This window comes from Cucurbita maxima, unplaced genomic scaffold (genome assembly GCF_002738345.1).
Source record: "Cucurbita maxima cultivar Rimu unplaced genomic scaffold, Cmax_1.0 Cma_Scf00012, whole genome shotgun sequence".
Taxonomy (NCBI): Eukaryota; Viridiplantae; Streptophyta; class Magnoliopsida; order Cucurbitales; family Cucurbitaceae; genus Cucurbita; species Cucurbita maxima.
The window spans coordinates 3113293-3129061 of record NW_019272028.1 but is presented as its reverse complement, the minus strand read 5'-3'; the positions used below and the strand labels follow the sequence as shown (position 1 = coordinate 3129061).

The window sequence follows — 15769 nt, the reverse complement described above, 5'->3', positions numbered from 1 at the left end:
ATTTGGTAGTGTCTTCGTTTCTAAATGAACTATGGGTTGTTTTGTATTGTTGGTCCACAATCCCTGAATCCTGAAGCTATCCCTTTGGAGTGATCTTATAAAATACAAGATTTTGATCCACAATTTCCCCTCCCAGGATCCAGATTTGACTGATCGAACTGAGCTAAATGTGTCGAGTTTACAATCATCTTTCTATGTTCGACAAGGGATACATGAGTATAAAATGGGAGGTTTAGCATGAGTCGACAAAAGAAAAGTCGATATCGAAACCTGTCACAGGTAGACGAAGACAAGAAGTTCTTTACTTATGTAAAGTTAAAAATCACATAATGTGACTCACGCTAAACCTCCCTTTTATACTCATGCATCTCTTCTCGAACATAGAAAGAGTCGATATTGAAACCTTTCACAGGTAGGCAAAGACAAGTTCTTCCCTTATGTAAAGTTACAAATCACATGATGCGACTCACGCTAAACCTCCCATTTTATACTATGTACCCTTCTCGAACATAGAGAGAGTCGATATTGAAGCCTTTCACAGGCAGACGAATACGAGAAGTTTAAAAATCACATGGTGAATTCATTAACTATATAAGCATTTCTCTGAATGTTATAAAGCATCATTTTACATTCCGAAGTATGAAAATACAAACTTTCAGACTATGGTAATGGGCGGCAAGAACAAAAGCAGGCAAAATGGATGTCATCTTGTGTTTGTGAACGTTTTGTCAAGGCAAGGGCATAGGGGGCTTCCAATTTGAGAATTCAACTAGTTGCCTATTTACAAAAGATCCATTGAGCAACCAAAATGTTTCAGTTGACTGATGAAATAGCCTAACCTTCCTCTGAAGTTCCCACAGAATTCCCTGCATGGTAGAGCATGGTGCTGAATCTGAGGCATAAACCCATAGGCATCTAACTAGTCGACCTCGCGCTATCATCTCTTCTATGGTTGCATCTGCAAGAGTGAGCGAAGATTCAGGATTAAGTTTTTCAGACAATAGCATGTTGATAAAGATATATCAGGTGAGTGAATTAACCTGGAATTGTTTCCAGGTACTCTAACAGTTGAGGGCCTATTTCACTTGATGGCCACTTTATTGAGATCTGAGAGTAGTCGATAACGTTCTGGAAAGGCAATTCGACCTGATCCGACAGTATAACTGGTACACACTCCTGTAAACACACAGCATGATATTATCTTTATTACCAATTCCTCTTGTCAGCCTAATGCGTGTGTGAGAAAGAGAGACATACCACAAAAAATGACTCGTAAAAACGAAGTGTCCACGATGACTCTCCGCGAGGAGCAAGACAGAACTTAGCGTTGCGCAGGTGCTCGAAATAATCCAACTTTCCAAATTTGTCAGGACCACTGAACTTCAAAACTGGAGATTCCAACTGTTTGGGATATCATATCCATTTTATACATATATTCTCAATCTTAGATGACAAGAAGCAGGAGTTTTCATATCCCCATATTTGTTAGACTTGATTCGAGAATGAGACATGTTAAGTGAGGAAAACAACGCACCTTTTCAGGAAATTGTTTAGAAAGTTCGATCAACTTTAAACGACCAACTTTTCCTTGATCCCGTCCTAAATAGTTGGCCAAATATTTCCTTTTAGATAAAGGCAAAGGCTGGACTATTTTAGCTCCATCTGAAGTCATCCCATCGTCAACATTGCCAGGAACGATGATATCTTTCCATGTATTGAAAGCACTAATGTCTTTCTTATCTGTCCGATCCCCCTATACTAACATGGAAAACAAAGATGTTATTGTTCTTTAAAAATATTAGAAGACAAGTCAAGAAAGTTGAAGTCAATATAAGGCTTAACAACCATCCAACCAAAAACAATTAGACAATGTTTAGTTTCAAATGCATCTAGTCAAATGTTCCATCAATGAATCGCCTACTGCCATCATGTAAGGATTGCAATTCGGAGGAGTATAATTAGGGCCAAAAGTAAAATGACACCAAAATCAACTGCTTCGGAAAACATTTGATTACTTAATTACATAGTGCAACAATATCCTATGAAATTGTTTATTACCTCAGGTGTAAGAATTATGGAACGATTTATGTATGTCGCCCAAGATTTAAATAAGTGAGCTCCTGCACCACTGCAATTGGATAGCAGGAGTGTAAGACTGTAAGCAATGAAAATTGGAAGCAACACTAAAAAAACACTAAAAAAATATTGTAACGACCCAGATCCACCGCAGATATTGTCCTCCTTAGACTTTCCCTTTCGGGCTTCCCCTCAAGGCTTTAAAACGCGTCTGCTAGGGGAAGGTTTCCACACCCTTGTAAATGGTGGTTTGTTCTCCTCCCCAACCAATGTGGGACATCACAATCCACCCCCCTTCGGGGCCCAGCGTCCTCGCTGACACTCTTTCCTTCCTCCAATCGATGTGGGACCGCCCCCAAATCCACCCCCTTTGGGACCCAGCGTCCTTAATGGCACACCGCCTCGTGTTTACCCCCCTTCGGGGAACAGCGAGAAGGCTGACACATCGTCTGGTGTCTGGCTCTGATACCATTTGTAACGACCCAAATCCACCGCTAGCAAATATTGGCCTCTTTGGGCTTTCCCTCAAGGCTTTAAAACGCATCTGCTAGGGGAAGGTTTCCACACCCTTATAAATGGTGGCTTGTTCTCATCCCCAACCAATGTGGGACATCACAAATATGTTCCAATATAACCTGAAATTACCCTATTCTTGCTCAATGTGAAGTTTGAACAAACCATGAAAACTGAAAGTTCTAAAAACTGAGACTAATAGCTACATGTTGAATACAATGTTTTAAAAGGTTATCGAGGCTTACGCCTTGAGGCTCACAAAAACTTAGGATTTGTATAATGTTTTTATTTAAAATTGAGGCTATGCCTTATATTGTTTCTTCAAGAGGACGAGCCTCGAGGCTGCCTTTAGCCTTTTAAAACATCGGTCGAATACTAAAAACGTATTCATTAACAGGCTCAATAACTAGCCCCTAGTGTTGTCATTTTCCATGAATGTCTAATTAGAATAAAGACCTTATACCTTGGGAAAACAAATATGTGGTCACGACCCCCTGAGAGCCTGAAATGTGGCATTTGACTTAAAACCTGAAAGATGGTTAAAATTAGCACAATATGCAATATGATTAGCCTTTTCTATACCCATCACAACAGGAAACATTGCGAAAGTGATGTAAGTTTCTTTTGCCTGTTGCAATATTGATAACAAAAGTGCACCTGCTTATATGCTTGATTAATCTCCTTGTCATTGAGACCACCTAGCATCCTAACACATTTAACATAAGCTGGTACAAAGAAAAAATCTGCTTCTTCTTTCTTTCTTGTTCGAAATCTCGACTGTTGAAGCAATGTGTGAATTTTCACCTGTAACCAATCAATGAAAGATATAGAAAGCGAGATGATTGTAATAAAAGTCCTACAAAAGATGTTTGTATTGAACAAAAAAGAGTTAAGAGGTGAGAGGAAACGGTGATTAGATGCCCTCCCTAACATGCCCAGATGGCTCACAAAAAGCCTCGAGACATCTGAAGATTAAAAAGAGGGGTAAATGGTTGAAGCTCAAATAGGAACCTCAAAGACGATCAATCTTAATCCCAACCCTCAATAACTTCTATTACTCAATCTCAAAAATCAATCAGTTCTCCTCTTTCCACAATTCCCACGAGATGAAACGGATGGCCCTGGACCAGAGAAGAATTAAAGAAACTTGCAATTATTCCTAATAATTAAGGTAATGTCAATGGATGTATAAGCTTGTGCACACTTCCGGGTAGAGTTTGCAACATGTTCTTTTTTCATAATCTCCTCTTACGTCAGTTGGGCGGATATTTTATGTTCTGTAACAGCCCCAAGCCCACCACTAGCAGATATTGTCCTCTTTTGGGCTTTCCCTCGAGGTTTTTAAAATGTGCCTACTAGGGAGAGGTTTCCGCACCCTTATAAAGAATGTTTTGTTCTCCTCCCTATCCGATGTGGGATCTCACAATCCACCTCCTTTGGGGCCTAGCGTCCTCACTAGTACTTGTTCCCTTCTCCAATCGATGTGGGATCCCCCAATCCACCCTCCTTCGGGGCCCAATATCCTTGCTGGCACACCGCCTTGTGTCCACCCCTTTGGGGCTTAGCCTCACTGACACATCGCCCTGTCTCTGGGTCTAATACCATTTGTAACGGCCCAAGCACGCAAAGGAAAAGCCCAAAGAGGATAATATCTGCTAAGCTGTTCTCCTTAAGCATTTAATCAAAATGACACGCAGAGAACTTCCACAAGCAATACACTCATCTCAAACCTCCGCTGTTTTCAGAAGCAGGAAAAATAACATCAAAATCAAGCCTACACGCATTCATAAGACGAAAATGATCGAGTTTACGAACTGTAAACAGCAGCTAAACACTAAATAATCTCATCAGAGGTCTCCCAAATCAGTTAAAGAACGGAAACAGGGCAAGTCGAATAATAGAATTACAAAACAACAATACCTGAGTGCCCCATTGGCCTTTCAAACAAGCAGCAGCCGTGATTTTCCCGTCCCTCCCATACATCAAAGGTTTAAGCCCCTGAATTTCGTTCTCATCATAGACATAAATCTTGAGAGAAAGACGTGAACCGTACCCTCTCTCAGGCCACGATACAGATCCATCGTCATTTGATTCGACAACATAGTGTGACCGACGGAATACATCAAACGAGTTTTCAGCAGAGGAAACGAGCAATCGATCGTACGCACGGGTAAGGAAGAAGGTGGAGCAGACAAGAAGCAACGCCCCGATCTGATGCGACCTGGTACAAAGTGGAGGATTGCTGTGAGCTCCGAATTGTTTCCCTTTGTTGTTCATGCTTCCCAATCCTCGTCTCCCGCACTCTCACAGTCCCTCCCCTCCGATTAACGACGGAAGTTCGGAAATTCTGAAGGGTTTTTGGGAACCGTACAAATTGTTTATCATTATTATTTTTATTTAACATTATAAAATATAATTTCTATATAAATTTCAAAATAATTTAACGTTTGGTTGACTATTGAAAAACCAATTGACTTATTTTTTGAATTAAGTAGTTAACAATCAGACAAGACACCTCTAAAATTAGTCAAATTAGTAATAAAAACAATCAGTAAAAAAGTAAAAAATTAATACAAACCAGTAAAAATTGACCTCGGTTCGAACGGTTCTTGTTAGAAAGAGTAGAGAATGATCCGTCCTCCAGAACGACATATCTACCTATCTCGTCTCGTTCTTTCTAATCAAAAAATGTTTACTTTAACATACTTCGAGACCTATTTTTCGAACTTTCGGGACCTAATTGTTCACCACCGATATTGGTCAGTAGATTAGAGATAAGTCAATGTAGAAATATATTTTAATTTAAATTAATTTTTTTGGGGGTAGATTTTAGTATAAATTGAAGGATGTGAAACCGTGAATGGAACCGCCATCCATTTACCAAGTTCACACCTTGTATCATTCGAGTAACTCGCCTAGGGCATAGTTGAGCTTGCGAATTTTGGTCGTTCCAGTGAGCTTGGCTTAGGGCTCAGTTGAGCTTCTGAGTTTCGGCTTCAGAGATGCCTCGTCGTAGGGACGACGATGACGATGACGATATTGACGCTGATGATGAAGAGTATGAGGATGAGATGGAGCAGCCTTTGGATGACGAGGAGGAAGAGGAAGATCGCTCGAGTAGGAAGCGGAGGAGATCGAATTTTATAGACGATGTTGCGGAGGAGGATGAGGATGAGGAGGAAGAAGAGGAGGATGATGAGGATTTTGGTGGCGGTGCTAGGCGGCGGCGTGCTAAGAGGCCTAGTGGTTCTCAGTTTTTGGATATTGAGGCGGAGGTCGATAGCGAGGATGATGAAGAGGAGGACGACGGAGAGGACGGTATGTTTCACGTAGTTGGCTTTGTGTTTTTATTTGTCCTATTAGTTCAAATTTGAGGGAGAACTGGTTAGCGTATGAATTAGAGTGCGCTTAGGGTTTTTTCTCTTTGGGATTTCCTCAGTCAATCCAGTTGAATAGTGAATTAGTGGTTAAAAATAGTTGATAATCCAAGCTTTTTCTGGATGGCTCATTTCATTTGAGGGACATTCAGTCAATCCAGTTGAATAGTGAATTAGAATGGCTAGTCAGGAGTCTAAATTGCGAGTTTCAGAGATTGAGAAGTATTCCCGTACTAGTTTCTGGCACGTTAGTCATGCCTTGAAGTTTGATTATTTGAACGGGAATTCGATGTATATGGTTGTGACCAATTGTTTTTTCTTTTTTCTTTTTTCCAGTAATTTGGTGAAATGGCTGTCAGTCAATTTTTTTTTTTTTTTTAACAAGAAAAAAAACTCTTGATAACATGTTATGTGAAAAATAAGTAGTTATACTATAAAAATTTATAGCTCACAATTCGAGAACACTATCTGAAACCCTCGGTAAGAGTTTACAAAAAGACACCCCTACTATAATCAATTTCACGAGGAGAGGAATTATGAATCTGCTGGACATGGCCAACCGATAAGAGGCTTGAAATTTAGCAACATCCAGTCAAATGGTTCTTTAGTTTGTGCCATTAATCCATTAAAGCCTAGTATTGCCTTAGAGCTCGAGGCTTCGAAGTAATACGTTCTCCTTAGAGGGTTATCAAACATTCACGAGCAACCAAAATTTATGAAGACATGTTCTCAACATCGTCTCTATGAAACATGAAAAAAGGCGTGAAGTGTGAACTGATTTGTTTGTCCTCCTCTGCCTTTGTAAAAAGTGCACGTTTGGTTTAGGGTTGCCAACTTATTTTTTCTGTGTTAATGCCATCCTGTCATACAATCCCCTACAAAGCTTCCCCCTTCCTGGACTTCTCAATCTCCAGAAAACATTCATCCAAGTCTTCCTTCAAGAATTAAAGATTCAATGTTCTTGTGTCCAGCCGTTGCAAAATACTAATACTAGTAGTAACAATAATACAGTGTGAATTGGAGTGCCACAATCCATCCACATAAGCACCATTCCGAAAAAGTTTCTCCTATCATTACTGATCTTGATTACCTCCAGTTTTTGTATACGGAAACAACTTTTTAAATGTTTCACCAATAATTTCTTTCACTGCCACATTTCCTCTTATTTATGGTATTATCATTCTCGCCCTTTCTGTTATTGCAAGCCACCACCTTATGCTGCAATTCATGAGGTTCGTCAGTAAATTTCTTGAATCATTCAGCTAAATGAGCTTCAATTTTCTTCCACTAGTTGCCAATTCCTTAACCTCCACACTCCAAGGGCCTGAAACTTTACTTTCCTTTCTTCATCAGCTACCAAAAAGCCCCTTGACTTCCTTCTCAATCTGAAGAACTATCCCCTTAGCCATGAGAAATAAGGCAAGCTTGAGAACCAGTTACAAAGAATTATCCATTCCCTTTTTATAAGATACAAAACTTTCCATCATCTCACAATTTAGAGCACCTTCTCTACTGTAGGGCTTCAAAATTATAACTGGATTACCATATAATACTAGGGAAGTGCCATTTTTACATGTATTTTAAATGGTCAGTCTAGTTGCTTTCTGTCAAACCACTGATCTTTGCCTAGGGTGTTCAGGAGTAGGTTTTCCCTAAGAGTATTACAATATGGGGTGGGGTTTAAGAATATAGGATTGTTTGTTTCAAACTCTCAGTAACTTTAATGCTTGGAACCATTGATAATTACTACCAAATTTCATGAGAATGTGCACTGTAAATAAGAAAATGGTCAATAAACACTTTTGGTCCCTGCTGTGAATAATCTCATAAAAATGAAGTGTCAACTTTTATTATGTAATGGTTTTGTCTTTATTTTACGAACACATTTGGTCTCTAATATGTTTTTCAATCTGCAGACGTGAAAAAACTTGATTAATTCTTAATAATGTTTTCACGATAAGACCAAACCATTACAAATTTGAAAGTACTAGGTAAGTTGTTACATAGTAAAGGGGAGGGACAAAATTGTTACATATTTGAAAGTATAGGTACTAAATTGTCACAATTAATGTTTAGGGACTAAATCATTACTTTGATGAGAGTACAAGGACCATAAGAGTTCTTAACCTATGAAAATCAATATGGAAAATAACTGTAGAATTAATTATTCATTTCACTAGTTTCTTTATACACGTGACTTTCATTTATGCATGGGTCAAGTAAATCAGTAATCTTTTAATCTTGCAGACTTCATAGTTGATGGTGCAACTGATATACCCGATGAAGATGAAAATAGAAGGATGCATCGCCGCCCATTGCTACCCCGAGAGGATGAACAGGAGGATGTTGAAGCACTTGAAAGAAGGATTCAAGCTAGATATGCAAGGTCAAATCATATGGAATATGACGAGGAGACAACTGAAGTGGAGCAGCAAGCTCTTCTACCTTCTGTAAGGGATCCAAAATTGTGGATGGTTAAATGCGCGGTATGCCTACCTATACTCACAAAAATTTCATATTTTCTTTAGTTTCTTATTCCCCAAGATCTTTCCCTTTTGGAGTACTTGTCTGAGAGAATGAATGTACATGATAAATGCATACACAACTTTTTGTTTGTTAGATTGGCCATGAGAGAGAGGCTGCTGTTTGTCTAATGCAAAAATGCATTGATAGAGGGCCTGAAATGCAAATAAGATCTGCAATTGCTCTTGATCATTTGAAGAACTTTATATATATTGAAGCGGACAAAGAAGCCCATGTTAGAGAGGTATATTATGCTCTTTTATCATATGTTATTGAATAAAGATCACATTCAATTATGTTGCCAGTGGATCAACTCTTTAAATTTGTTTTGGTTATTGGCACATCCTATTTCTAGACTGAATTCAATCCTGTACGTAGTCACTAACTCTTCACTTTTTTTCTTCTTCTTTGTTTTAGGCTTGTAAAGGTTTACGCAACATATATTCACAAAAAGTAATGCTTGTTCCAATTAAAGAGATGACTGATGTTCTCTCTGTTGAAAGCAAAGCAATTGATCTTTCCAGAGATACGTGGGTCAGGATGAAGATTGGGACATACAAGGGGGATCTTGCCAAGGTAATTCTGGTTCTTTCAGTAAGTGCAGATATTTCACTCAATCTATCTCTCTTTGACGCATCAAGCTTTCGTTTCTTTAGGTGGTGGATGTTGATAATGTGCGGCAGAGGGTTACTGTGAAACTTATTCCTCGGATAGACCTACAGGCTCTTGCAAACAAATTGGTAATGTTTTGAAGGACATTATTTTTTATTGCCTTTGGTATTTCCTCATTATGGTATTGAACTCACAATCTTCAAATGTTGTCTCATATCGGGAAGTTTCTTAAGCTTTACTTTTTAAGTTTTCATCTGTCTGCAGTCCTTGTTAATATGTTTGTAAACATATTTTGTAGGTAGCATTTCACGTCTTCATGGATTTTAGTATATAAGTAAATATGAGTGTTTATATATTTATGTATTCATGTATAAAATAGGTTCCTTCTCTTGGATATTGACATCTTTCTATGATTAAGACGGAGTGCATTTATTTTATACCAAGTTCTCTTTCAGGAAGGTAGAGAAGTTGCTAAGAAGAAGGCATTTGTTCCTCCACCCCGTTTCATGAATATTGATGAAGCTAGGTATCCAAATTGTTTCTCTGATTGTAACCTTGTCCCTTATATTTGATATAAATTGTTGTTTAAAGTCCATATTTACTTACTCTTCTTCATATCCAGAGAGTTGCATATCCGTGTAGAGCGCAGACGCGATCCCATTACTGGAGAATACTTTGAGAACATAGGTGGCATGTTTTTCAAAGATGGTTTCTTGTACAAAACAGTGTCCATGAAGTCAATAAGTGCCCAAAACATAAAACCAACTTTTGATGAACTTGAGAAATTTCGAAAGCCTGGGGAAAATGGTGATGGGGATATTGCTAGTTTGTCTACCTTGTTTGCAAACCGAAAGAAAGGGCACTTTATGAAGGGTGATGCTGTCATTGTTGTCAAAGGGGATCTCAAGAATCTGAAAGGATGGGTAGAGAAAGTAGAGGAAGAGAATGTCCACATCAGACCAGAAATGAAAGGCCTTCCTGTAAGAACTCAACTATACTGGTTCTATCTTGTTTTTCATCATTTTATTCAAAGGGTCAAGTTTGTATCTAGTGTGACCCCTTTTTTTTTTAATAGAAAACTCTTGCTGTGAATGAAAGAGAACTTTGCAAGTACTTTGAGCCTGGAAATCATGTAAAAGTTGTAACGGGGACTCAGGAGGGGGCTACTGGTATGGTTGTTAAGGTGGAGCAGCATGTGCTTATTATACTGTCTGATACAACCAAGGAACACGTGAGTTAGACTTTCTTGGAAGTATTATTGAATCATAGCTCTTGCTTATTATTGAATGGTATTTTACTGATAATGTGCTGAAATGCCCTAAATCTCTATCATCTTCAGATCCGGGTATTTGCTGATGATGTTGTTGAGAGCTCTGAGGTAACAACTGGTGTGACGAAAATTGGGGATTATGAACTTCATGATCTTGTGTTATTGGAGTAAGTAGTTGTTAACATCATTTTTTATTCTTCTATGTATAAGAATTGGATTCATAGAATGTCATTAACTTCTGCAGTAATATGAGCTTTGGCGTGATTATACGTGTAGAAAGTGAGGCTTTTCAGGTGAGTATGCTTTGGATCATGTCTGCTATTCTGTCATTTTGTAGTCAATAATTTCATGAGTGTGGTTTTGCTCTAGGTTCTTAAGGGTATTCCAGATAGACCTGAGGTTGATATCGTTAAGTTGAGGGAAATAAAAAGTAAGATTGACAAGAAAATCAGTGTTCAAGATCGACACAATAACACAATTTCTGCCAAAGACATTGTCAGGATTCTTGAAGGTCCTTGTAAGGTTAGATCTCTGTTTCATGATATCTATTTCCTTCTAGATGTCAATTTTTTTTTTCTCAGAATGTTGCTTTGCTCCTACTATAGGGAAAACAAGGCCCAGTGGAGCACATATATAGAGGTGTGCTGTTCATTTATGATCGCCATCACTTGGAACATGCTGGCTTTATATGTGTTAAATCACATTCTTGCATTGTTGTGGGTGGATCCCGAACTAATGGAAATAGAAATGTAAGTTCTTGTTTTGATCTAATATGGGATCTTTTCTAGCACATTTTTGACAATTATATCTTGTTAGTTGATTTCTGCTGCATTTTTCATCTTGCAGGGTAATTCGTACTCTAGGCTTGCTGGCCTTGGGGCTCCACCTCGTTTTCCTCAGTCGCCTAAGAGATTTTCCAGAGGAGGTCCCCCGAATGATAGTATGTTTTGTGGATCATGTACTCTTATTATTGTTTTGTGATTTTCTGATAAATGATTATTCTCTGGTTTTTTATCAAGTTGTTTACTTGTGATTCAGCTGGTGGAAGACATAGAGGTGGAAGAGGGCATCATGATGGTTTGGTTGGATCAACAGTGAAAGTTCGGCAGGGTCCTTACAAGGGTTACCGTGGGCGTGTTGTTGAAATAAAAGGCCCACTGGTTCGAGTAGAGCTTGAGTCTCAAATGAAAGTTGTCACAGGCATGTTTTAAACTTTCTGGAAATACTTGAATCTACCTGTGATATATGTGGGATTACTTGTATAATCTTTTTTGAAGGATGTCTGGGAGATGTTAAGTTTCAAATGGAAGTGAAATATTTTCCATTAACACCATAATACTTGTTTTATTTGCAGTTGACCGCAATTCTATCTCAGATAATGTGGCTGTTTCAACCCCCTATCGGTAAATATAATATATGATAAAATTGATTTTGTTTGTTTCTTGTGATTTCAAGGTTCTAATGCTTGCTTTGTACCAGTGATGCATCTAGATATGGTATGGGAAGTGAAACTCCCATGCATCCTTCTCGAACTCCTCTGCATCCGTACATGACCCCAATGAGAGATATGGGAAGTTAGTCCTCTTTCCATGTTGCCTTCTTTTTTTTAATTCTTATTATACTTTACAAGGTTTATTCATGTTTTACTATCTGTTTTTATAGCAACGCCAAGTCATGATGGCATGAGGACACCAATGCGAAATCGAGCATGGAATCCATATGCACCCATGAGTCCGTCAAGGTAAATTTTATATGGATTAGTGAACTTGATAAATTTATTAAGATAATATGGATAACAGCGTAGAATATATGTGCTATATAGGCTCCATAAATTATTATTATTTTAATTCTTTTCCATGATTTTACTTTTTGGATATTGTCTTACGGTTAAAACATGTGAGAAATTTAAATTTGAGGATGTCTCAAACTGCTTCCATATCATGAATGAGCTTGAAAATATTGATGCTATTGCTTATGAAGGTTTATAATTTGTATTTTACACGTTTTGTCAGTCTTGCATTGGAAATTTGGAAACAATTTCTTGGATGTATATATGTTGCCTCTTTCTTTCTCCATAATTCTTCGCTTGGCCATTTTCTCTTTTAGAAAAGAACATTCTTATGCTTGTTACTGTTTTACTCTGCGTTTCTGAATTTATATAGTATTTTTAAGGGTTGTAGCTCTTAAGGCCAGATGCCAGAAGTATGAAGAAAGCACCATCTGGTTTATGCTAAACATGGCTATTTGAAAAAAATAAAAATGGAGCATTATGTATATTAATCGTTGAAGTGGTAGAATTAAGATCTATTTAATCTACTTCAGTATTCAATTTTTTCCCTCATCAAGTCTCATCAGTGAACGTTGGGTTAGAAAAACTTGAATAAAGAGCAGTCAGACAATATGTGGTATGTCATCTGTCAGAAGGCAGACTGTCATAGTTGGTACATATTCACCATCAGTTACCTTCTGAAAGTGACTGGTTGTATGGTGTGAGTGGTGGCAGTGCGATAGTCAAATCCTGTACCTGGACCACCCAGAGGCAGATGTGATAATGCACATGTTGTATATTGCTGCTCTAGGAACTTGTTTGGTGTGTGGCTGTGGATAAATCTTTCATATATCAATAACTATACAGCTTCTTGATCTGTTATGCTGTATTTTCCATTTTGCATCATGTATTTTGGGCACGGATTACCCATTTGAGCTCTCTTTTTGAAATTTTTTTGTGCTATTGTCTTTGATGATTGATGTTGATAGTTGTGATTTTGCTGAACCAGGGATAACTGGGAGGAAGGGAACCCTGCAACTTGGGGAGCGAGTCCACAGTACCAGGTTAGATCTTTAATGACTTGCCAAAGGCCAATAACTATTCTGGTTTATTAACCATTTGAGTCAATAATATCTTTTCTCTCTTCAGCCAGGAAGCCCACCTTCACGAACTTATGAAGCTCCAACTCCTGGTACTGGTTGGGCCAACACTCCTGGTGGCAGTTACAGTGATGCCGGTACCCCTCGGGATAGCGGTTCAGCCTATGGTTGGTGCATTTGTCTTTATTTTAACGTTTCCTTATAATTGACGTATTTTATCTTCATAATGCTTCTCTTCGTTTTCAGCAAATGCCCCGAGCCCATACTTGCCTTCAACTCCTGGTGGACAGCCCATGACACCAAATTCAGCATCCTATCTTCCTGGTACTCCTGGCGGGCAGCCAATGACACCAGGCACAGGTGGTCTGGATATGATGTCTCCTGTTATAGGTTTGTATTACTCTCTTTACCATGGCTTGTATTTCTATATACCAGTATGATATGATTTTTCCCCGGCTTAAATTTAAATAATTTGTTCATCACAAAAATATTAATAATTTTTTGCTACAAATAGAGTTAGCAACAGTTTGTCATTTAGATTTGCCACTATAAATTAATGCTTAGTGGAGCTCCTGGTGGGTCTGCATCAATACCAATTTCGTTTTTTTAATAATATTGTATTAGGGCTCATTTAAACTACCTCAAGAAAAATTGGAGTTCTTCTCAATAGATCTGGAATAAAATTTATACCATAGGGTACGTTTATCAAACTTGAGGAAGTTCAATGTCTTGCAACGAGTTCATGACCGTGGAAATCCATTTCTGTCCATTTTACTTTGTCATCTCCAATATATATATATTTTTTTTGGCGTATTGATGATTTTAAAAAATAAATTAAAATGGCAGGTGGTGATGCGGACGGACCATGGTACATGCCAGACATATTGGTCAATGTCCGGAGAGGAGATGAGCTGATCATGGGAGTAATCCGTGAGGTGCTTCCGGTATGTTCTTACTAAATCTTTGCCCTCAACATTTTATTTTTTATTTGTACATTATTGCATATTTGTTTCTGATCATGGGAGTAATCCGTGATGTGGCTGGCCGTCTTATGGAAAATGTGGATAGGGTTGGCCCCAGTTCAGTGTGACATAGTTTATGTTGAATAATCTTTAGGTTACAATGAGCTTCATTATCATATAAAGATCCAACGGTTCTGTTTCTCCCAAATTCTCTCTTATGAGTTTAGGACAGAAGTCGTCTTAGATAGGAAAGTGGGAAAGATATGAACATAAGCACCGCGTTCTATCACCTTTTAAGAAAAATGGAACCGTAATACGGAGAAATTGGAATAGAACACCACAAGGAACTTACAAATCTGATAAAGAAAAAGGAAAACGAGCTATCCTCATGGCTCTTTATTGGTGGAGTAGCATGCTAAAATTGGCCGTTTATAGAATTACGCTTATTTTGATGAGGCTAACAAGAACATTTGGAAACCTTTAGGTTAGCAAATTTCACATGGAAAGTTTTGACGTTTAGAAAGAGGCAGGGTTCAAAAATGAGAACCAACAATGCATACCACCATCGTTCCTTTATCTGTGATGTTTAATGAAAAATAAGCTAGCCATTATCATAAGCGTAGTTCGATTGGGTATAGATAAGAATATTGTTGATTTGGGTAATTTGGCTTTTCTCAGGATGGCTCATGTAGGGTAGGTCTTGGGTCAAGTGGAAATGGTGAAACGATAACAGCCATTTCTAGCGACATAGAAGCTATTGTTCCTAGGAAGTCGGACAAGATCAAGATAATGGGTGGTGCACTGCGTGGCGCCACTGGGAAGTTGATTGGTGTGGATGGCACCGATGGAATAGTGAAGGTAGACGACACTCTTGATGTTAAGATTTTGGATTTAGTTATTCTTGCAAAACTAGCCCAACCATAAGTTTATTGGTTATAAACGAGAATCATATTGTATACTAGTAGTCTAGTGTAAGCTTTTTGTACAATTATAAATGAATTCCGGGGTTCATGTGCCAAAACTCTCTCCCTTTCAGTTCCTTGTTTCTTCACCCGTTGCTTCTTAGTGCTTGTAACCTAGTTCACTTAGTCATACCCCTGCAACGAGTCCTCCAAATGGTAACTACATATCATGGTTTAAATCTTTTGTTTTACTTTGTGAACAATTTACACTTGTTACTTTAGGTCTTTTATTCTTTCAACCATTTAGCTTTCGTTTCCAAACTTTTTATACGACCTTGTTTGTTCTTTTACCTGTTAATTTATGTTATATTGATGTATAGTAGAGTTCTTGCATGATAAACTCGTGAATTTATATTTTTATAGTTGCATATATTGTACTTGAGATGAAATTGTAAATAGATGCAGTATGAGAAAGGAGTTGAGTATCATAAGTCTTTGGAGCATATTGTTAATCCAATAGAGCTCTAGTAAAGATTATTACTATGACTACATAACTTTCTATTTATAGTCCTAAATTAAGGGCATGACTTTGATACCACTTATTAGGAACAATAAATTTTTACTATGGTAAAATATTGTCTATTTTGAGCATAAATTTTCATGGTT

General features: G+C 38.0%; 2 protein-coding genes across 3 annotated transcripts; one reads left to right on the top strand and one right to left on the bottom strand.

Moving 5' to 3' along the window:
- Window positions 1–559: 559 nt before the first annotated feature.
- LOC111486869 (probable glucuronosyltransferase GUT1) lies at window positions 560–4956 on the bottom strand. Its single transcript, XM_023134019.1, has 8 exons — window positions 4510–4956; window positions 3247–3393; window positions 3053–3117; window positions 2059–2128; window positions 1535–1753; window positions 1258–1401; window positions 1041–1176; window positions 560–958 (listed from the first exon to the last, which is right to left on the bottom strand). The coding sequence occupies exons 1-8, from the start codon at window positions 4864–4866 to the stop codon at window positions 729–731; spliced, it is 1368 nt and encodes a 455-aa protein (XP_022989787.1). The 5' UTR covers window positions 4867–4956; the 3' UTR covers window positions 560–728.
- A 489-nt stretch (window positions 4957–5445) lies between these two features.
- Window positions 5446–15420, top strand: LOC111486855 (putative transcription elongation factor SPT5 homolog 1). 2 transcript variants are annotated; one of them, XM_023133991.1, is made up of 22 exons: window positions 5446–5907; window positions 8214–8452; window positions 8587–8733; window positions 8907–9065; window positions 9146–9229; window positions 9557–9627; window positions 9724–10081; window positions 10177–10332; window positions 10441–10538; window positions 10616–10664; window positions 10741–10893; window positions 10977–11120; window positions 11218–11311; window positions 11410–11571; window positions 11726–11774; window positions 11851–11945; window positions 12034–12112; window positions 13149–13203; window positions 13289–13406; window positions 13486–13629; window positions 14086–14183; window positions 14880–15420. In XM_023133991.1, exons 1-22 carry the CDS (start codon window positions 5592–5594, stop codon window positions 15123–15125), a joined length of 3114 nt encoding a protein of 1037 aa, XP_022989759.1. In that variant the 5' UTR covers window positions 5446–5591; the 3' UTR covers window positions 15126–15420. The 2 variants fall into 2 exon arrangements, 1 of the variants encoding a protein (XP_022989759.1); XR_002718956.1 differs by lacking the exon at window positions 14880–15420 and having other exon boundaries at window positions 13293–13406.
- Window positions 15421–15769: the final 349 nt, after the last annotated feature.